The following is a 23,073-nucleotide window of genomic DNA, read 5'->3' on the forward strand; positions in this document are numbered from 1 at the left end:
TTTTAACTTTATGCTTTCATTTCTTGCAGGTCATAATTCTTAAATCACCTACATTTTGTTTATTGAAACCAAAAGCAGATGATATATATGATGCTAAATGATATCTTTCATATCCACTGCAGTTAATCAGTGGGCTGAGAGTAGCATAGGGCTCTGTGGTCATCAGGTGTGTGTCCATCATGGTGTGCTCAAACACCTGTGAGACTTGCCTGCATCAGAGCAACAACAGCATCTCGTTCTTTGTTCACATGAGGGAACTCTAGAGTCACACGGGTTTTCCCCCTTTAGTTTTTACTTAGGAAGCTCTGTCGCCTTCCTGAGGCCAGAGGAATAAAGCATCAGGTGACCGGGACACTGCAGAGGAGAGCAGAGTCCTCTTCTTCACACATCAAACTGTTGCTGTTTGACTGACGGCCAGCTGGAAACCTGCTGCTGCCTGGAGGGGAAACGCAGTGAGTGTGTGTGTGTGTGTGTGTGTGTGTGTGTGTGTGTGTGTGTGTTCGGAGAGAGAGAGAAAGAGAGAGAGAGAGAGAGTTGTCTGGACAGACGCAGTAGCAGACGTGCCCGCTCCCGTCTCTCTCTCTCTCTCTCTCTCTCTCTCTCTTCCAGTCACACACACACACTCGGGAGCAGCGCTTTGACGCACCACGCAGAGTTGGATTATAGTGTTGCGCGCTGGTCTTCCACGGGGCTTTTTCCCTCTCTCACGTTGCCTGCACCCTCGCCACTGACCGGCCATTGATACATGATCGAAATCAATTGATACATGATCGGAATCAATTGATACATGATCGGGATCAATGCCTCCTGCACCACGGTGACCTCTGCTGAGCTTTTGGGAAACAACCGAGTGCTTCCTCGCCGGACGCGTGTTGTGAATTAATAACCAAGACAGCCTCACCTGGAGAGTGTGTGTGGACCGGAGTGTGTGTGTGACAGAGAGTGTGTGTGTGTTTCTCTGGATCAGGTCAAGGTTTGAGGTGTTCCACCAGCACGCGCACATATTTAGACTGCATACACACGAGTGTATAGCGCACACCGGGGAGATTTGCGCACCGCATGCCGGGGACATGTGGAAGTTTGCTCCGCTGTAACGCAGCGAGAGAGCTGCTCCACCGCCTCGTCGACCTCCCCTCTCCCTGCCCAGGGGGGGACCAAAGTCCCGGCTCACAGCCTTCAGACGCAGAAGCCCCTCCAAGGAGACCCAAATGTAAATTCAGCACGAGACAGCTCACAAACATACGTGTGAAACACGGAGGGAAGCGAGGACGACGACAGAGTTCATAGAGCCAGAGTTTGGTGAGCTCTCTGAGGGATTTTTAGAACGCCCTTGTATTCCCTCGCTGTTTTTGTGGGTCTCATATTGGCCCCCCACTTGCCGCAGTGATGGTGGGAGCTCTGAGCCCCGTTGGCCCTGGCCGCTCCCCGGCGACTGCTCCACTTCTGCCGCTGCTGGTGACGACTGTCCTGGTCCTGGTGCTGTCCAGCGGAGCAGCCGGACAGCCCTGCCCGACCCAGTGCTCCTGCACCGGCACCACAGTGGACTGTCACGGCCAAGGGCTCCGCAGCGTGCCCAGGAACATACCCCGGAACACGGAGAGACTGTGAGTAACAGAGGGGTTCGAGCTTTAACAGCGCAGTTTGGATTTTTACGCAGCCCAGGTGTCCCAACAAATCGGGAATACCTAAAGGGAAAACCTATTAGATCGATTACTTTGTATGTGAATAATGCTGGAAAACTACTGCGCTGATCTTAGTGGCCTCATGGTATTTTTAATTATAGCCTATATAATAAAGCTGTTTTCCGGGAGGGATTTAAGAGTTTGGGGGGATTTCATCACACGATCTGGTTTCTGATCAAGTAAATAGGATTACTGTGATTACAGGTTATTAATCCTCAAATTGTAAGTAAAACTGTAGCTTCACTTACACATTTCGTCCTTTTAAACTGCATGTTGACACCATGAGAGGAGGGTTTATTTCCCATGGAGTTAACATGACTTTTACATTAGAACTAACGTATCCAAAACTTCACTTTACGCGCATGTTTTGCTTTAAAAGCCGCTGATGTGAAATTTAGTTTAATAAAAAAACAGAAAGACTTGACTTGAGAGGACGTTGATCGCTCAGCTGAAGTTATGGGGGCACTGCTGCGGTCGTGTCGGTGGTTTCGCACTGTTGCATTAAGCACAGCCTCCGTAGACCACATCGGTTTGTCTGGAGACCAGCGAGTTAATCAAAAACGGATTTGGACAAGTGGCTCTGAGTAAAAAAAAAGTGAGAGGGGGGCTGCATTTTATCAGGCGAAGACCCTTGGATGAAATTAAAATGTGTCCATGTCGCCTATAGCGCAGTAGCTTCAGCTCCTCTGACGCACAAATGACCATTTCTGCGTTATTGGACGCACCGAGTTTCAAGAATAAAATCTCCTGAGCTGAGCTGCTCACCTGCTTTGTCCTGGGTTTATTAACATATCAATCTCATGTACTGACAATCCCTCCATCTCTGCTTTGTCTGTAGGGATCTGAATGCAAACAACCTCACTAAGATCACAAAGACGGATTTTGCAGGACTGAGACATCTGCGAGTGCTGTAAGTGTTTTAGAAAATCTCATTTTATTTTCTTCTTTGTTTTTCCCCCTCATGTGCACATGACAACAACACCTTGAATTTCCATCAACTTCCTAACAAAAAATATACGGATTTTAACTGTTTCCTGGTCCTGTTGCGCATCAGGCGCATCGTCCATCCATCCAGCCCCCGGAGCTGCCGCATGCTGCAGCAGCTCTGCACCGGCTCGTCGTGGGAAGCGCTGGTGGTTTCATTCACTACATGCATGTGTCCAAACCAGAGCAGCAGCGGCACCTGTTAATGCCGTCGTGTTAATCTGCCAGTGGAAGTGTCAGGAGGGGTTTATTTTAACCACAGGGCCCCGGGGCCCATGTGCTGGAGTGATTTACGCGCGGTGGTGCTGGTGAAGTGATGGAGGGTGAAGAGGGAAAGAGATAGCGGTCATTAGGTCTGACCACAGAGGGGGGGTGCAGCTGGAGAGCAGAAGGAAGGAGAGGCTCAAGTAAGAACAGGATTTTTACCTGGGATGAATCTGGGTGAAGAGATTCCCTGCACCAACACTGTGACAGGGATATTCTACTGTTTTAATGTGTGTGTGTGTGTTTGTGTTTGTGTTTGTGTGTGTTTGTGTGTGCATATTCAGCCGCTTAAAGTGAATGGCAGAGAATACACATTGCTGGAATTCCTCCAGAGATTATGCTCTTAATTGGTTGTGTGTGTGTGTGTGTGTGTGTGTGTGTGTGTGTGTGTGTGTGTTTGTGTGTGTGTGTGTGTGTGTGTGTGTAGTCCTCATGCTGTTTCCTGTGTGCTCACGTCCAACCGAGAGAGAACACTCGCACACACACTTCACCATTTTCAATTAGCGCTGCAACAATTATCTTAGTGAATTAGTTGATTTGATTAAATGCCCCAAAGCAGATTCCTGGTTTCTGCAACTCAAACGTGATGACATATACAACATTTGGTGAGATGCATTAGGTTTTCAACTATTGGTCATTAGGCCCTTATTGATATTTTATTGACTAAAAATGATCGATCAAGAAGAAAAGTCAGCAGATTGGAAGTGTAACTGTAATCTGCAGCCCTGGTCTCAATAGATCTGTTTGTATGCATACACCCTCCTGTTTATCATGTGTGTTTGTACAGCTATCTTTGTGAGGACCAGTTTTAGCCTTTAACCAACGGAGTGAGGACATTTTTGTCAAAGTGAGGACATTTTGGCTGGTCTTCACTTTGTGACCCCCCTTTAATGGACTGTTTGGGGGTCAAGACTTGGTTTTAGAGTTAGGGTTAGAATTAGGTTAGGTTAAGGATAAGGGTTAGGGTTAGGCATTTAGTTTGGATGGTTAGGGTTAGGGTAAGGGGCTGGGGAATGCATTATGCCAACGAGTAAGACTAAGATAACTGTACATACGTGGGTGTGTGTGTGTGTCTACTTGGCTTGGTCAGCAGCCTGCTCCTGGTGGAGTTGTGCTGGTGTAAGTGAATGAGTAGTCACAGCTATGTGGTTAGAAAGAGTAAATTGGATGATAGATGAGTCGCTGTCCAACTGATGGGCCGGCTTTAAAGTCAATTCTGCTGCTCTATCGACCTGCTTCTCATTCTCAAGCTCTCCCTCTCTCTTGCTGTTTCAACATTCTTTCACTTTCTATCTCCACCAATCTGTTTTTCTTCTTTTTTCTTTCACGCCCTCCTTCACCTATCTTCTCAATCTCTCCCCCTCCCTCTCCCCTCCCATGTCAATCTCTCTCATGTGTCCTATCTCACTTTTCTTCACCTGCTCTTCCTCTTTTCTCTCTTATCTGCAGCCACATCCATCCGTCCTTCTCCCCCTTTCTTTGGCCTCTCACGGTCTCCATGCACAAATCACTCTGTCAGGTTTTCATGCTCTGCATGTCTCTCTCTATCACTCTTTTTTCCCTGTCCAATGCTCATCCTCTCACTCTCTCCTGGTGTTTCTCTTTCAGGCAGCTAATGGAGAACAAAATCTCCACCATCGAGAGAGGAGCCTTTCAGGACCTGAAGGAGCTGGAGAGACTGTGAGTAAAAATGACCTGTTGTAGCAGTTGCCATTTCATCCCTTCAGGCAAGATCCTTTTATCCTTGAAAAAAATGAAAGTTTCCATTTACTGAGGTGCTTCATGCAAACACAAACACTTAAAAATACACAGAGGGGTAACACATGAAAGACAAGAACTAACAAAAAGTGTCATAATAAGGTGTTGGTAGCTTTGCAGGAGGGATAAACACAGCTCTTCTCAGCGATATTCCCTCATTTGCCGTTTTGATGATGGTGCACAGCACTGCTCAAAGGCCCTGACACACTGCAATAACAGCAATCACGGATTGTTTGTCAATGCATGTCACACAATCCAGGTTTATGAAATCTTGGTTGAAATCTATGCCAGACATCACAATATCAGTTTTGAATGTATCACATTGTTCTTTGAGGATCAGGTTAATCGTTATATCATATGTGGTGAAAGGTGCTGGCAGAAACTTGTCTTCAATTTCTGCTCTCGTGTTTTGAAATGCAGCAAAACTACAACAAGATTCAACAAGGTCACCCACCTAGTGTGGAAGCTTTTGATGTTGTATTGGCAAGTGTAGATATGGCCTCGTTCAGACCTGGTGTTATGTCCTCCCTGAGAGATCAGATTTCTGTTTTTTTAACCCAGTGGCGGAACAAATCAATGTATGGACACTGAGAAGTGTAAAAACACGGTCATACTGCAAAGGTCAGAGGACATCAGCTGAGTTGTCGGTATTTCGTGTACGAAAGACAATGTGGCCACATGTGTGCCAGACCACCTCCATCTGTGGTTTGAGCGATCTGACTACACGACGCATTCAGGACGTATTTAGTCCTGGAGCTAAAGCAGTTTAGATCATTCAGGACAAATTGTGATGCAAGCTGTCCTTATTGGCTGAATCTTTGAATCATTCATCAGTGGACTTGACTAAAGTATCGTTTAGGATTCATTATATTGAACTGAGGAAATTATTGCTTTAACAACCTCCCGACATCACACAAAAAACTGATCCGAAACACTTTTCCTACAGGTACTAAATCATTTTCACCCACCAGGCCTTCTATGGAAGGATTTAATGTGTTTCTACACTCGTATGTTCAGACTTTCCCTTTTAGTTTGTCACCATCGTTTAAAAAATGACTGTCAGGATGTGAGGCTGTCGACGTTTCGGTCCAAGAGAAACTGAGTGACTGAGTCATAAAGCTACAAGGCTCTGAGGAGTGGCCAGAGGTTGTTACGGCGCTGGCCTGGAATCACTGGTATTCAGCATCCAACCCTGAGGCAGTTATGGCATAATTAAGTCTTGGTCGTCTGAGAGGGTCGTTGCGAGACAGAAGGGGGATGTGGACCCCTGACTGCTCGTATGTCCTTTGTGTCAACTGTCAACTTTGCTTGATGCGTAAGCAGTCCATATATGCATGTGTGTATGTGGCCTAACTGTCGGCCAATGACACACTAGTATGCAGCAGACTGGGACTGAGTCTGCTGAGGTTTACAGACAAGCTTTTAATTAAAGACACATTCAAATCCTCACTGCTTACACACATACATCGACACAAACAATCCATCTACACAGCATACACACATGTACATACATCAGTAAATCAAATAAAGGTGGATAATCTTTTTAATAGTTGTTTTGGGAAAATCCTCAGTCTTGGGGTAAAAAAGAATGAAATATCATTATTCCCCTGATGCTCTTGTCTTGGTGGTGTTGTGCCTGCTGCTGCTGTCTGCTGCACTATAACTGCTCTTTGTTGACGGAGAGGGACGCACTGTGGACCTCTACAGGGAATCTGCTGGTGTTTCTCATGAAACCAACACTGAGTTTTGTCCAGCCAAGCAGTTCTGGGAATTCCTACCCAGAGCTGTGGACAAAGAGGGCAATATTTCACTGCTTATGGCTTCAACAGTACTTTGGTACTGATGACCCTCTGAACAAAGAGATGGCAGTAAAAACCTCTCCCATGTAAAACAGGCTTCTCATACTTGCACTTGTATTGAAAAGTAGTCTTAGACACAAGCTTGTTTGGTCGTCTCTTTTGCTCCTTCTTGTCTCTGATGGCGACAAACACCTTTGATGGCGGCTAACTTTCTGACACAACATGGCTGTTTTCTGTTGTCCTTTCAAGGCTATTCCAACGATAATTCAGTGTCTGTGGCGTGGCATGTTCACAAACACAAAGATGAAGTCAGTCATCAATGCCCCCCTGCAGCCGCCGAACAAAGGCACATCTCCGGAGTCTGGAGTCTGGGGGCTCATTTCAAAGGCCTCCATCCTCTAGGGGGCTGGAAGGGTCCTGCTGGGCACTGCTGCCCAGAGGAGAGGACCCTAAGCAGGGCTGACGGATCCGCAGTGACTGCCCCCCGCAGGGGTGGAAAACGGTTTCCCTTCTTATCCCCCCTTTTTTTTTGCGACAGGCCCTGCAGCGATGGGCAGGGCAGGGTCAGGTGTGGGGCAGTAGCTGGGGGGTATGGAGGAGGGGGTAGATGGTCGAAGGAGGTGTGGAGGAGATAGGCACGTCACAACACACACGTGCACATGCATAAACACATGCATGGGTATGGATAAAGTCATGCATGCGCATTCACTTACGCATGGCTGCTCTGCCAGGACTGGTTTTATCTGGATTTTGCCCCCCTCACACCCACTCACGCCTTCTGCCTTTCTTTCATTCATACCTCCAGCCTCTCCTCATGTTTTTCTTCCATACCCACCCATCTCGTTCTCTCTCTCCATGTCCCGTTCTTACAGGAATGTCATACATTCTTCACCCTTCTCCCTGTGGCAGCAGAACAGGAAAGAGAGGAGCTCCTGATCCCCTTATCCTTGCCTCACATTTGACTGGTTTATAGCCTCCATCCAATTCAAAGTCTGTGAGATTGAAGGAGATAAGAGCTGCAGAGATGCCAAGAGAAACAAAACAGTAATTACAGGCATTGAGACGATAATTTAAGCGGCGAGATAAAGCCTCAGATAATTAGCCTGTAATTGAGTGTTCACTATGTCAAAGATCATTTTAATAGCGATGAATAGTTGTAAAACTGCTTACAGGTAGAAAGATGCGTCTATCAGCAGTGATAACAAAGTAGATAATTAAGTCTCAAACCAAGTGATCATGTTATAATCCATGGACAATATGAATAGCAAAAGATAATTGTAACAGAGATCCCAGATAGCAGGATATGGATTACAAAAGAAAGCCCTGGATTAGTACTTGATGATTAGCTCTAAAGCCTGTTGAGTGATAACATTGTCCTCTCTGATCATTTCAGGGCAAAGTTTTGATAATTTTCTTTCTTTTTTAATGTTATTTTTATTGAGCAGCCGAGCTTGAAATTATCTGCGAAGACACACAAAAAGCCATTTTCACTGCAGTGGTTCTGTCTACAGAAGTAATTTGTGATAGATTTTCCCAGGTCCTTGCCCCTGTCAGTGCTGCGCTCTGCAGCAGCCAACATTAGTTGTCTAGGTGCTACACAACAGTCAGCTCAAAGTTTGGAGGAAAAGTTTTCCAGTAGCTCCTGAAGTTTAGATCATAGCAGAGGAATTTGCACAGGTTGGGACGAGAAAACTGGATTTCTGCATTGTTTTGGGGCAGAGATTGTATCTGTCATTAGTGTTTGAATAACAGATCAGATTAGAGTGTGTAAACAGGATGAGGTACACACACACACACACACACACACACACACACACACACACACTGGTCAGTGCGAAGTGGTTTTCTTGGTCAATGGGAAAACCCTGGGTCATGAAAGCTTCCACATGGTTTGATTCATAACTATGGTAACAATGTTACTATTGTGTGTCTGTCTGTGTGTGTGTGTGTGACAGATTGTTAGTGCAAAAATGTGTATTATGGCAGCAGTGTCATCTGTGGAGTAATTGGTTTTTGAGGTGGTTTGTTGTTTCCTTTCCAGCCAGAGCCTCCACACATCTATGAGGCTCCTGGCTGTGAGGGTTGCATGTGTGTGTATTTTATATTTGTGCGGTTATGCACGTGTGTGTGTGTGTGTGTATATTTTATATTTGTGCGGTTATGCACGTGTGTGTGTGTGTGTGTGTGTGTATATTTTATATTTGTGCGGTTATGCACGTGTGTGTGTGTGTGTGTGTGTGTGTGTGTACGAAGATTTGGCACACTGTAGGTGTTTGTTAGAATGTGTTTGTGTGTGTACTGTGTGTGTACTGTGTGGTTTGCTGCCCTGTAGCATCTGTTTATGACTGCAGGGATTATCACCACGCTGCAGTGTGACATTCGCTTGTTGGACTGACACTCACACCTCAGACCACTGGCTCTTCAGTTTTCCTTTGCTTTCAGCCATGAGACTCTGACTAATGAGACTGTGGGAGTACTCCAGTGCTGTTTACAGTATCTGCATATGCACACATACTTACAAATACACACATTAACAAGGTTTTAAAAGATGCATTCCATCAAGTTCAGAGACAAACCACAACAGACGACTGCAGATTATTTGAGTGAGAAGCAGCCAATGACTTTTATATGTACTTTGATATATATTATAGTTGTCCTCAGTAAATCTACAAAGAAATCTTGAATACTGAACTCCAGATCACTGCCACTACTCAAATCAGAATCAGAGTTTCCCTCCAACAGTCATCTCAGCTGTGTTTTACACTTTGTTGCCTTATGGATGTTGATGTGTTGAAGATAATTTCCTGTAAAAAAAAAAAAAGCAAAATGATGTGTCCTTGAGATCCAATTCATGCAAACTGCTGCATCTCTTGGTGCAACACCTTTTCATAACTGGAGCGGTGTGAAACCTTTGACTGGATTGTGTATTGCATCAAACTAAATGAGAATGCACACAAAAAACCAAAAATGATCAAATTTCTGTAAATTCCATATCATACAATTTGGGACTATCGGACAAAAAAACACTTGGGAAGTCACCTTTGGGGATTTATTTTATTTTTAATTTTTTTTTTTTAGAGTTTCATATCAATAATCCGATGCAATGCATCACAGCAAGATAAGATAAGATTTACCTTTATTGATCCTCTTTAGAGAAATTCAAATTACTCACAGCAGCACAAAAGAGTATGAAGAGTGAAAGGGGAAATATATTTTAATAAGAAATAGAATAAGAATAGTAAAATAATCTAACATAAATATAAAACACCAGAATTAGACTATAAATTGCTTGAGTAATAGATAATAGATTAATAGATAAAATGAATTCCTAAAGCTCTCGTTGTGGCCAACAGGTTGAGTCAGGGACTTGTTATGAACTGTATTATTTGCAGTTAGTTAATATTGATGATATTTGCACATGAAGAATGAATCAAAATAACAATGCTTAATGAACTTTGTGATAATGAACATAGTCAAATGAAAGCAATGTGCAGGAGCCTAATTTGATTGTAATTCCTATGCCTGATAAACCGTCTCTCCTGTGTTAAGTATGATTAGAGACCTAAAAGCAGCACGATGTGATGGTTAATGTGATAATCACACTGCTGCTCAACTTATCAAATTCATAAATTGCTTTTAAAAGCAGAGGAAGTGGACTGGTTTGGATATTTACTTCATTATCTCAGTCTCCTAGTCTGACAGCATCGCATCTATTTTAAGAGGATGAGATCATACCCCCCCTCTGTCCTCCTTTCCTCCTCCCCACCTCTAGCACCAGTCCATGCACCCTCCCAGCAGAGGTCTAGCCCACTAACGGGTACTCATGGCTGGGCAGGACCTGCAGTGGGAGTGGGCCTCTCTCTGCGGGACCACGTGGGGCTCTTAGCCGCCTGAGCTGGCGCTAACGGAAGAGCGGTGAATAATTCAGAAACTTCAGTTCTGCGGGACGTTAAATATTTAAGTGGTCTCTGATGTAACTGTGGAGTGTAAATGTGTGTGCTGGGGCTCGAGCACATTCATATAGTTGTGCACTTGTGGGTGGGAGATGGACAAAGAGGGTTTGACGTTATTTAAGGAGAGTCCACTATGGCTTCAGTGATGCAAAAAGAGACGGAAGATGAGGGTGAAGAGGGGAAAGTCATTGAGATATTTAAAGAGAGGATTTCGGAGTTATGTTGTTTGAGCAGAATGTGTTGTTTTGCTGGGATTTATGTGTAAATCATTCAGAAAGTATCAGGGCAGTTGTTTTATCACTTTAAAGTCACTCCTCCAACGGTTTCCCTTCGTTCTCCCTATCGTCATTCATCTCCTGTCGCAGCCAACACAGCAATTCTGTTGTGACTGTCAATGTGTGTGTGTATGTGGGTGCGTGTGTGTATAGGGTTCAAGTATTACTCATCTTGTGGGGACCTGAATGTGTTTACACGGTCACATTATGCAAATTGTCCTCATAATATACAGAATTAAAGGTTAATGTGAGGACATATTTTGAGGGTAGGGTAGAGTTAGGGTAAAATTTTGTTTAGTTCAGATCAGGTTAAAAATGCAGCACTCTGGATGAGTGCTACAGGGTCACGGGCACAGGCCACTCAACAAAATGCGTTTTAAAATACTTTAAATGATTCTTTATAAAGCCAGATATTGTCAATTGAGAGATTAAAAATTGTGGGATGTTAAAGTGTGAGACATTTTTTTAAATACCTACAACTCAGGGTAGTTACACTAGACTAAGTCTCCAGGGAATAAATGTAAATATAATGTCCTCCAAAGTCAAGACTGTGTGTGAGTGTATGTGTGGTCCATATACTTGTGGAGACCTAAATCTGTTTACACGACAGGTTATGGAGACATTTCTTCCTTAGAAGGAACAAATGCAGGTCCGATGACATTTCATTTGATTTTAACATGAAGACATGTTTTAAGGTTAGGTTAACTTTAGATTAGATTTAGGTTAGGGTTAAGCAAGTAGGTTAAGGTCTGAATAAGTCCCCAGATAATCAATGTAAGTCAATGTAATGCCCTCATGCTGACATGACTGTGTGTGTGTGTGTGTGTGTGTGTGTGTGTGTGTGTGTGTCAGGGTTTAACTGTTTCAGCAGCCCGTCCCTCATTGTGTCACTCTCTCCTCCGACTCACATCAAGGCACCACCACAAACACACCAACACACACGACACACAAACCTCTTCACTCCACTCAACCAGGGTTAAATGATCGCACCCAGATTATTAAACTCACCCGAGTTCTCTCAACTCCTGTGTTTGTCTGTGTGTGTTTGTCTGTGTGTGTGTGTGTGTGTGTGTGTGTGTGTGCGTGTGCGTGTGAGATGACGGGTTGTTGTGAGTTCTTCTGCTGTGAGGGCCTTGTTTACTCAGTGGGGTCCTTTTCACACATTCGGTAGCCCGGCCAGACTGCCTGTTTGTTTTTCCCACATCGTCTCCTCTCCTCCGCCTTTGTGGTAAAAAAAAAGGTCCCCCCCACCCTTCATCCGACCCCTTCTCTTCTCTCCTTTCTCCCCGCCTTCCCTCCGTCCTTCTCTAACTCACTGTTTGTCTGGCAGCCGTGTTGTACCCCTTAAATCAGGGGTGACCCGGAGTCTGTTTTTGAGAATCTTTCCATGAACATGTGTGTGTGTTGTCTGAAAAGTTTCTCCATCAATCTCCTTGTTTTCAAGGTTCCTCAAAATAAACCGAGTTGCATTACAATGAAAACAACATAATATAATTTGATATCCATATCAAGAAATACAAATCTGACTTTAAAAAGATAATTACACATATATCTAACCGCTCTACCCATACTCTCTGGAAGAAGCTAGGTAGAGTTTGTTCTCTAATTTATGCCGTGTTTTTTCAGGCGCCTGAATCGGAATAATCTGGCCATCTTTCCCGAGCTGCTTTTCCTGGGAACGACGAAGCTCTACAGACTGTAAGTCCTCTTTTCCCTTTTCTGTGATTACACACATATGTATACACATATTTCTGATGTGATCGGCTTAACAAACGCACTGCGCTGAAGGCTTGAAGCCGCTCAGATGAATTGTTGGTATATGCACTGTTTTTGTGCAAAGCATTTTGACTATGACTTAAACTACAAGCTGAAATATGTTACACATGTATGTTTGTGTCAGTGATGCAGCCGTGGTGCTTCACTCAGGTGAAGGAGTGAGAGAACAGATTTTACATGGCCCTCTCAGTGGAAGCCAGTTCAGTAGCTAATGGAGATTAGCACTCGAACAGCTGCTGCCCACTGGGAGTGTGTCCGCATGTGTGTGTGAGTGTGTGTTTATGTGAGAGTCTGAGAGGATGGAGAGGAGAAAGCCATGAACACAACAGACCAAGCAATGAAACGTATAGAAACAGGTTTTCTCCCCTGAATTTACATTCTGGTTCTTTCACATGCAGAACATTCTTTTTGTGACTGAACCTAAATGTCCCAGTTCTCATTCAAACCTATGAGCAGCTGTTTATTGTTGTCAAGCACCTTCCACCCTGTCGTCTGCATGGTCTGCTGTAAACCGAGCTGTGGATTTCCAGCACTGCAGGGCTGGGCTGCGACGCTGCTGAAACTGTGGGAACTAACTTCCCGTCATGGTCATTTGTGGTCTCGGGGAATAATTATGGTTCCATATATTTATACGTGTGGCTGAATATATTTATCTAAGACAATATTGAAATGCTCAGATGATTCACAGAGTGTGTGAAAGTTGTTTATGTTCTGCGGCTGCTACGGCGGTTGGCTGGGCTTGACCTGTCGTGTCTGAGGGTGTGCGTCTGCATGTGCGTAAGTGTTTCTCCAAGAGAGTGTGTGTGTGTGTGTGTGTGAGAGAGAGAGAAAGAGAGAGAGAGAGAGTTTCTCAAGGCCAAGAGTTGGCATTTTGCTCACCGTGTGGGCCGAGGTAAAAATACAACTGCACTCTGCTCAGCTGTCGCAGACAAGTGGCCTTGTGTGTGTGTGTGTGTGTGTGTGTGTGTGTGTGTGTGTTTGTGTATTAGCATTTATATGCGTTCCTATGGATTATATGTACAGTATATGTGTGTAAGTGCATGTGCTTCAGCTCTTTAGATCATTATGTTTAAGAGAGGATCTGTTAAAAATAATACTTCAGTGAAATAAGGAACAAAACCGTTAAAAATCAACAGGAAATTACTGAATGACAATGAAGAGGAAAATCGCCAAGTGGGTTCTGTTGCAGCCACAAATCTATGAGCAGATTTTTGAGACGTATGGAAGTCATTCAGAATGAAATGACAACCACGGAGGGAGGCTAAGCCAATATTATTTAAGGCGGCTTGGTCAATATTAAATCCTATTTCAACTTCTACACCCCCTCTCCCCTACGGAGTATTTGTATTTTTAGAAAACACAACAAGAAACCCTTGAGAACGTCTGAAGTGGAATCTTGTTAAGTTTTATATTGAGGTCAGAAGGTATGTGCAAATCGGACCAAGTTTCTTCTTTTTTTTTTGCGACAGTGGTGCTATAAATGAACACTTGCTTAACCTGCTATTATGAAAATTATGTTTTCACTGTTTTTGGTGCTTGGAAAATCTGTGTTACTGTGTGTGTGTGTGTGTGTGTGTGTGTGTGTGTGTGTGTGTCTGTGAGTGTCTGTGAGTGTACTATAAGTGTTTAACCCTTTGCTCAACATGGTGGGTTAGTGTTTCGAGGGATAAAACTGGGCTCAGACATGAGACATTCTCAAGTGAACATAATTTATGCCTGAATAATATTTACCTGCAGGATTATTTCTTTTTACGAGAAACATTTACACCAGAGACATGTGTTGTCAATTCAAGATCATTCAAACTCTCCCCCTCACCCTCCTCTGACTGCACCTGTTGACTATGATGCAATATGATGATGACTCATAAGTGTCTGAAATCTGGATTTACTGCTCAGTGGAGAGAGAATTATTTAGTGTCCTTTATACAGGGAGAACTGAACGAGTGAACAAGGTAGTGATGTTAGATGCAGATCCAGACTTTGATGTAAAGAGTGACTCAGAAACATTATGAGGCCTCCTTAAGGTTGCTCACCTCTATCCTCGAGTTTAAATATTACCATGAGAAAGCGCAAGGTCATTTAAGAGCTTTTAGATACATCCAATGTTATTTTTGTCCTAATCTTTCCCATATATTGATAGAAATATGAATAATTACTATATAATTACTTGCATTGTGTACAAAATACATTTGCTCATTTAAATTGGTTGTATACAACCACTGAACTCCCAGTAGACAGGTTTTAGTGTTTAGGTAAAACATACACTATATAAAAACACAAAAGGGAGAGGACAGGAAGTGTCCTATGAAGCCTCTGTGCCCTCATCATCTGTTCCATTTAAAACACACACACACACACACACACACTAACACACTAACACAAATGCTTAGCCTCCCCCAACACTCCAGGGCCGAAACTCTATTAGGTTACGAAGACACACACATCTGGAGACACCATGTGGTGGGCATATCCCCAAAAACTAGCTCTCTCTGTATATCTGTCTCTGACGTAAACACACACACACACACAGAGTCTCACACACACACAGGCCTCTGGTTTCCCCTGGTAATACTGAGGACCACAGCTGCGGCTGTTTGCTCTGAGAAAGAGACGAGGGACGGAGGAAAGAGAGAGAACGAGAGCAGCAGAGAGCAGAGACACTTTGAACAATGGATCAAACAGAGACAGTTCATTAGAAAGACTCTGTAAAACAAGCTTGGCCAGTAAAACCTCACTGCGCTGGGCAAGAAACAAGAGTTCCCCCTGCCAAGCAAATCACAAGTTTTGACCCTGGGATCAGAACATACACACGCACACAAACACTTACATCCCCAAGTATGAGAGGTTCCAGGTGGGTCTGCATGATGTACATATCATCATTAGAGGGTGTATGTGTGGACGTCCCTGTGCCCAACAATCTGTTGTTTCTGTGTGGGCGCTACGCTACAGGGGCGCCACCTGCTCATGTCCCATACGCGGATTAGAAAGAATCTGTCAGACTTCGGCCTTAGGAATATGTCAGTCTGACGATGAAGGGTATGTTATTTCTTCTGTTGCCATAGGTGATCATGAATCTTAAACTTGTAAAATAAAATCAATAACCTGATATGATGAGAATATAAATCCAGTAGATCGCTCAGATGTTTTGGATGCAGTCAATCTTCGCATTAGAGGCAAATACAGTGAAGCGATGTTCATGCACATTTACTTCATTCACTTTTTATTCAACAATACAATAAGACATTTTTGTTTTGTTTCCTGCACATTTATTTCTATCATAATTTTTTTTGTGTATTTATCTTGTTTATTTAAGAGCAACTTTCCTTTTTATGCAGTTCGGTACATGGTGAGAACACTGTGTGGCCTTTGTGTTTTGAAAAAGGTGCTACACAAATACATCTGTCTTACCTTCTTCCCTCCCTTCTACTTTTCCATCTCTTTCTCTCTCTCTCTCCCTCACTGTCTTTCTCTCACTCCCATTTGCTGGACAGAAATCACTAGCGAGATGAAAGAGGGAGAGATGAAAGAGTGGTTGATGAAGGGATGGGGTGATGGGAGGATAAGAGAATGGGTCACTGCTTCCACAGCTGAAAAGTCTGGTTGCTTGAGTATGAAGCCAGGTTGGTGTGACAGAGATATTGTGTTTTTGGCATTTTCTTTCTCATCCTGAGATATTTGCATTCTTTAAATGTTTTAATTTTTTTGTCCGTCACATGTTAGAAAAATCATCAACACATTTGCATTCTCACATACAGCCCCTCTGGAAATGTTTTAAGGAGATTATTTGTGTACAGTGAGAGAAGCTGTCATCTCTTTACTGGATGTATGAGTCAGATGCTTAATGGTAATCATTATTTATTTAGCTTTAGTTTTGTATTACATAAAAAATTGATTTGTTTTTCTCAAAATTTTGGCATTTTCATGTGTGTGTGTGTGTGTGTGTCCCTCATCACTCCATTGACAAGGAGTCAAAATGGACAAGTGGAAAATAACTGAACTTCAGGTCACACACACACACACACACACACACACACACACACACACACACACACACACACATGCACACACATTAAAGCGGAGTCAAAGTGGTATGGGGTTTGAATTAAGGAGTTGATGAGGCTTCGGTTTGGGTGTGTGTGTTTATGTGTGTGTAATTGTCCCTAATCCTCTGCTAAACGGTGCCCTGACGAGGCTTTACCAGGCGGCATTGTTGCTTAGCAGCCTCGAAGGTTGTGGCTTTGTCTTCTGTGAGAGCTTAGCCTCGCTTCACACACACACTCTCTCTCTCTCTCTCGCACACACACTCATATACCACCTCGGCTGAGACGACAGGATCGACACAATAGTCCCGAGAACGCAGGCGTCTTTCAGAGGACGTGGGCTTTCCCAGCGTGTCGACAGTTAACTAACACAGAGGGGAGGAGGAGGAGAAAGGAAAAGGAAGAGAGAGGTCAGAGGTAGTGAAAATGAAAATTTCTCTGAGTAAATAATGTTTTTTAATTAAGACAGAGAGCATTTGGCGCTTTAGTTGCCACAGTGACGGTGACCTCTATGTTGGCAGAGGTCAGAGGTGAAGAATGTTTCAGTCAAGAGATCTAAGATGGATGTGATCTGTAAAAGAAAGGAGGGGAATCTTCTATCATGACAAATTAAACTTCTACTCATTGGAAGTGGCACATGAAACAGCTTTTTATCAGAAGAGGATTTGATCATATTCTGAGATTAGCAACTTTTTCATGAGACTCCTTTGAAGAGACTTTTGAAAGAGAGAAATAGGAAAGACTTGTGCTTGAACAGTCAGTATTGAGCTTTTAGTTGAACAAATATCCTTTTCTTAAACTTCTGTCATATTTTGTAGGTCTAGCACCCAGCAATTTTACTGGATGTGCAGGTTTTTGTCATATTTTTCCCTCCCCCAATATTTCCCACAAGTTTTAAGGGAGAGAAAAATATTTGTGACCCATTTCCAAAGATTGAAATGGGTTTTGGAGTAAGTGCCACAACAGGATAGATAATAATTGTAATGGTGGACTATAACAACTTTAATGGTCCTCAGTAGAGCACGTACCACCGCCAAGGCCCTACATTCCCCTTGAATTCAATCAAATTAAATTTCACTCTCATAGATATCTGAATATGTCTGATTTTATCCATCACGGTCCATGAATTATACTATAGGAAATTGTATAGTGAAAATTTCAAAAAGAGAAGCATACTATCTGTTAAAGAAAGTGACTCCTGGCTCTGCCCCCTGATCCGGAAACACACCAAAATTGAGTCGCATCCTTCCACTAAGTTTCGTAGTAATCTGTCCAGTAGTTTTTGTGTAATCTTGGTCACTAACAGACAAATGCAGTTGAAAACATAAACTCTTTGTCAAATATACAGAATGTTGGAAGACGACTCTTCTGTGCTCCTTGTGAATTGTAGGAGAGGCAACAATGTAGACGTCTGTCGGACAGTTCCCAGTGGAAATGTTTCAGTTATCATTGAAACTGATCCCTGTCACTCACATCAAGACCATACTGAGGAAAAGAAAAACTTCAGCCCTGCTCCTGGTTATTCCTGCAGAAGAGTGTTATTTACGTTTGGGTCTGGTGCCTCTAAGATCAGTATCGTCTGGTAGCAAAGTTAGCTGCTGTGTTTTGGACAAGAAGATATTTGGCCACTGACTTTGTTTACATAGGATATGCAAATATCTACCATTATGTCTGTCCAAGGAAATTAAGTTAAAGCTTTGCAGCCCGAGGCCTCTGTGGACGGGCCTCTCCCTCTCTCTCTCTCTCTCTCTCTCTCTCTCTCTCTTCCCTTCTCGCTGTCTTTTCCTCTCTCTCCTCTTTCTTACTCTTTATCTAACAAACATAGACGCACACTGGCACAAACTCACCGCTTTACCATTCAGCAATATTTCCTGCCCCCTCCTGTTTCTCTGAATGCACTTTAACAGATATAAAAACTCGCTTGCACACACACACACACACAAACAAAACAGCTCTTCAGCAGATACAAAGACATATTGTCCGAGACGTTTTTTAATTCGGACTGTTGGATCCCTCAGATTTTATCGAGCCAAATAGGAAGAGTGTTTTTTATTTTTCTTTCTTGTGGCTGAGTTTGTGTGTTTGCAGATAATTTCCATGTCATCTGCGTACACATTATGAATCACCTTGGGTATAAACCAACAGTGTTGACTTGTCGAGTGTCAGTGAGTCACTCGCTTGCCATCATATGAATCACGCAACTGCCTATCTGAATTGCTCAAGGCCACTCATTCCTAAGAAGTGATTTGGCCATTCACATCCCAGCACAATGCTGTAATTCATTCTCCAGCGATTCGCAGAGCGCTAGCTGGCATTACTGAGGAGGCAGCAGTACAAAAGATTATGTTATACAGGCAGAATGTAAAGACGTGAAGCAATAAAAACGCCCGGCTTGACTTTTAGCACGGATAGAGCTAACTTGTTCCTCAGCTGAGTGTGTGTGTGTGTGTAAGTGTATTTTAAACAATAAACATTTTTGCAAAGTGGCAAAAGGAAATTACTATTTTACCTGACTATTTTCGTATATGACTGTAAAATGTGTTAGTATATACATACAGTTAGTATATGTGTGCGAAATATTCTATCTAAAGTTTGGACACATTCAAACTGTGTGATCCTGTTTGCATCAACATATAAAGTACTTTAAAAAAGATTTAAAAAATATCATGATACATCTGATAACTGTGATTTTACTATACTTACTTCTAAACGTAGGAACGGGATAGATGATTCTGTCACTTTTCATTTTATCTTTTAACTTAATCTTCATATACATTCTTCGTTATTATGTTGTCGTTTCCTGAATGCAGCTTGATTAATCACCTGTCGCCTGTGATGTCCGAGTGTCAGGGTTCACAGCTCACTGCAGGTGAAAGGTCAGGGAGCATCAGCGTCGACCGATGAGATATCCAGGGTGATGGGCAGGGCGACGGTGACGCCACTGCTTTACTCATCAGATTACTGAAGGAGCGAGAGTTACAGCTGGAAAAAGAGACAGAGGGGGGAGGGGCTGGACGCAGACAGGATGAATGAAGGGTGTTTAAGGGAAAGATTAGAGATGTGTTTGCTCTCTTAAATGGTGCGGAAAAAAAGAGAAGGGGGGAATTTACCAAGGTGAAGACAGAAGTGTTGAATCCATTGTGAGCTGGCTGCGAGGAGAAAAAAAAGAGGTGAAGTAGTTGAAGAAATCAAGGGACGGAGAAAGTAAAGAAAGTAGGGGAGCTGGAGGGGAGAGTCAGAACAGGAGAGAGGTATGTCAGTACTGTAGATGGCAGGTAGCCTGAAGCTTGGAGCCAACCTGTCTGTGAGATACAAGTGCCCAGGTGTGTGTGTGTGTGTGTATGAGCGTAACCTGAGTGTAGAATATTGGGAGTGGGGGTTACATACCTAACCAGCGCCAGGAAGAGCTTACCTGGAAGCAGGTAGTTACGATAGCAGAGTGTGTGAATCAGTGTGTGTGCGTGTGAGGTCCTCTGGAGCATCAAAGCATTTCCTCGCCGTGGCTTGTGTGTGATTAAGGGTCAACGTGTGCGGTAATGCCCCCCAACAAAGCATCTACATCATACTGCATCCACATCCCTCAATTTTTTTTTTTAATGTGTAACATCCTCTCCCCTTCTCATTCACTTTAGCCTCAGTGCTTAAGTTAATAATATGAAGTGAACGCAGGTGTTAGGCTCCTGAGAATCTGCGGGATGTGGACTCCTCTCACTTATTTCCTCTCCCACTCGCTCTCCTTCTCCCTCTGTGACGTCCCGTCTCCCCAGAGCATATGCAGGTATGGATCCAGGCCACGTATTGATGGATGAGTCTGGCAGACCGGTGAATTATGGGAGAGATTATGGAATAATCAGGATGATTCATCATGTGAGGCTCCTCTCCTCACCCCAATCACAGCTACTCAGCAATATTGACCCCTGCTTGCTGTGTGCATCCATGTAGAGGAGGAAGAAGAGGAGGCGGAGGAGGGAGTTGTTGTGGCTTTTCACTTGTTGGTGTGTGATAGTGAGGAGGCATGTTAGTATTTAACTTATATATATATATATATATATATTATATTTACTCTTTACACTCCTTAAATTTAGATACACAATTATTTGTTTTCTCATCAGAGTTAGACTAAAAGATAGATACCATTCTTGTATCGGTATATGGGGACAGCCAATTAGCTTGTTTGGCTCCACAAATTTAAAGACATTTAAAATGAACTAATTGCATAAAGAAATAGTAAATTCAGACTATTTGTTTGCAGGACGCAGGAACGTCTGTGCCCGGCAAAGAAATAAACCTCCTCTGCAAAACAGATAAAAATAATATTTTACCTTTCTACAGCCAAACTTTGTTCAAGTCCACAAAACTTTATTGGAAATTCTAGTGGAAATAATAATATTTTAACATCATTAAAACCACTGAAGGGGAAACAAAAGTAAGGAAACTGTATTTTAAAGGGTTATTAATGCTAATCCACAGAGAAAACTCTTTAAGAAACTATAACAAAACTCGGCAGTCGGATGAAAAACAGAGAGAAGGGTTGAGTTTGTGTCAATCAGTCAGCAGACCTAACATGGCTGTCTTTCTCTGCCCTGGGTGCCTCTTTCCCTCCCCTCTAATCTTCCATCTTGGCTCCGTGTCAAGCTGCCTTGTCCAGTTGCACAATATCCCCCCTCCGGGGCAGGCAACTGCATCCCCTCTCTGGCTCCATTAGTGCCACTCCACTGGCATAGCCGGCATTCTCCAGTGGGACTGTCATCACTGGACACTCTATTGGCACCCCTGTCACTCTCCAAGCACCACAAAAGAAAACCTCACGGCCCTCCCTCTCTGCCTCTCCTGCTCGCTTGGTCTTTTTTTGCACCCCCATTTTCTTCACCTCCTTGTCACTCTCTCTCTCCCCACTCCTCTATAATCTTCCCTCTCTCTTTCTAGCACCTTTCTCTCAAACCTCACACCCTTCCTTGCTTACGCCCCCTCCCCATCGTTTCCCTATACCCATCTCTCTCCCCCCTGAGCTCAACACACTGGTTTGGAGAGGCTTATGCAAGACCCTCACCCATGGTAATGATGCAGAGGAAACCAAGAGAGGAAGCTGGGGAGATGACCGCTGATTCTTCCCAGAGATGTTGCTCACAAGTTTAGAGCCTCTCACATTATTTCATTGAAAGCTGAGTGTGTTTGAAGTGACGACAGCGACCTGGACTCATTAAAACGCACTATGTTTACATAATGTGAGGAATCGGGCCAGAAAAAGGGCGACAGCAGTCACTGTTACTTTAAGGAAATGTAAAGCTTTACGTTTATTCAGAGCTTTATAGATAGGGTTAAGGATAAAACATTAAATCAAAACTAATTAAATCAAAACGCAATAATACATAATAACATATTGTTGTCAGCAATATATGTCAGGAAATAAAAAAATCAAAGGTTTGATTGTATAGAAAGTGAGAGAGACACAAAGAGACAGAGAAAGTGTGCTGTTGTAGCTCTGTAGCTGCAGGCTGTGATAGATCAGCAGGTTCGTAATCACAGGTTTTTACCCGACTTTTGTGTATGTGTGTGTGTGTGTCTGTGCACGCTATCGTTCATATGTGTGTGAGCATCCATGCTAGAGTCTAATGACAGGTTCCAACCTGTCATTATCCAATTACAGTTTTCTCTCATCTCTACGGCAACACCATGCCCCCCGTAATTGGATGGCTGCTCTTAAGAACTCTGACCTCTCAGCGAGTGTCAGGAGAGAACACACACATGCACACACACACACAGAGGATGCCAGGAAGATTGGGTAAAGCAGGATGAAACAGACGCTATCTAAATCGGTGATCAGATAAAGTATGCAGAGACAAGTTAGGACTCTGATCGTCTCATATCACTCCTTCTCCCCCACACTTCACCTTTTTGTCTTCATCCATCTCCCTGTCTGTCGCTCCATCTTGTAATAACAATAACTGGGACCGGTCATGTGCTTCCTCTCTTCACACCATCTCTTTTTTTCTTCCATTCAGTCTCGCTCTCTTGCAAGTGCGTTCACTCTAAATGGGCCTAAATGGGCCAAGTCAAAGGAGAACTTTTAAGTTTATGTTCTCCTGAAGCCCCCACTCGCTCTTTGACTGTCTTTCTTTTTTCAAGACAAAACCAAAACACAATGTTTTTTCCCTCCTCTTGCTCCCTTGGATATTTCACACGCTTAGAAAGCTTCATGTCTTCTCTTCTCCTTGTTTGTGTTAGCAGAATTTTGCCTCGTTGCGAAACTGGACTGGGGTCGAATGTGATGGAAAGACAAAGAGAGATCTTCATCATTCAGAGAAATTAAATTATGAACTACTGGCAGAGTGTAGGAACAGAGGCTTGGTGGGGGGGGCTTGAGTAAGAGAAACATGAGGAGACACAGAGGAGAAAGTGTGTGTGTGAGTGTGAGTGCAGGTTTCTTCCTGTTCGTGTGGGTCAGAGGTGAAAAATGAAAAGTCAGGGTCACCTGTGTCCTGTCAGCTCATAGGCAGAGACGTTTATGAGTTCAGAAAGAGGAATTTTAACTATTTGTTTTC

General features: G+C 43.4%; 1 protein-coding gene across 10 annotated transcripts in view; it reads left to right on the plus strand.

Annotated features, from left to right (window-relative positions):
- Nucleotides 1-514: 514 nt before the first annotated feature.
- Nucleotides 515-23,073, plus strand: part of slit2 (slit homolog 2 (Drosophila)) — a 172,735-nt gene continuing 150,176 nt past the window's right edge. For 3 of the 10 annotated variants that reach the window (XM_069530114.1, XM_069530115.1, XM_069530117.1), the window contains exons 1-4: nucleotides 519-1,604; nucleotides 2,521-2,592; nucleotides 4,539-4,610; nucleotides 12,342-12,413. In XM_069530114.1, the coding sequence (XP_069386215.1) occupies nucleotides 1,387-1,604; nucleotides 2,521-2,592; nucleotides 4,539-4,610; nucleotides 12,342-12,413 (434 nt within the window). In that variant the 5' untranslated portion in view covers nucleotides 519-1,386. Of the gene's footprint in view, nucleotides 1,605-2,520; nucleotides 2,593-4,538; nucleotides 4,611-12,341; nucleotides 12,414-23,073 lie in introns of all 10 variants that reach the window. The other 7 variants (XM_069530118.1, XM_069530119.1, XM_069530123.1 and 4 more) reach the window with 6 other exon arrangements.

Source organism: Paralichthys olivaceus, chromosome 8 (genome assembly GCF_024713975.1).
Source record: "Paralichthys olivaceus isolate ysfri-2021 chromosome 8, ASM2471397v2, whole genome shotgun sequence".
Classification (NCBI taxonomy): domain Eukaryota; kingdom Metazoa; phylum Chordata; class Actinopteri; order Pleuronectiformes; family Paralichthyidae; genus Paralichthys; species Paralichthys olivaceus.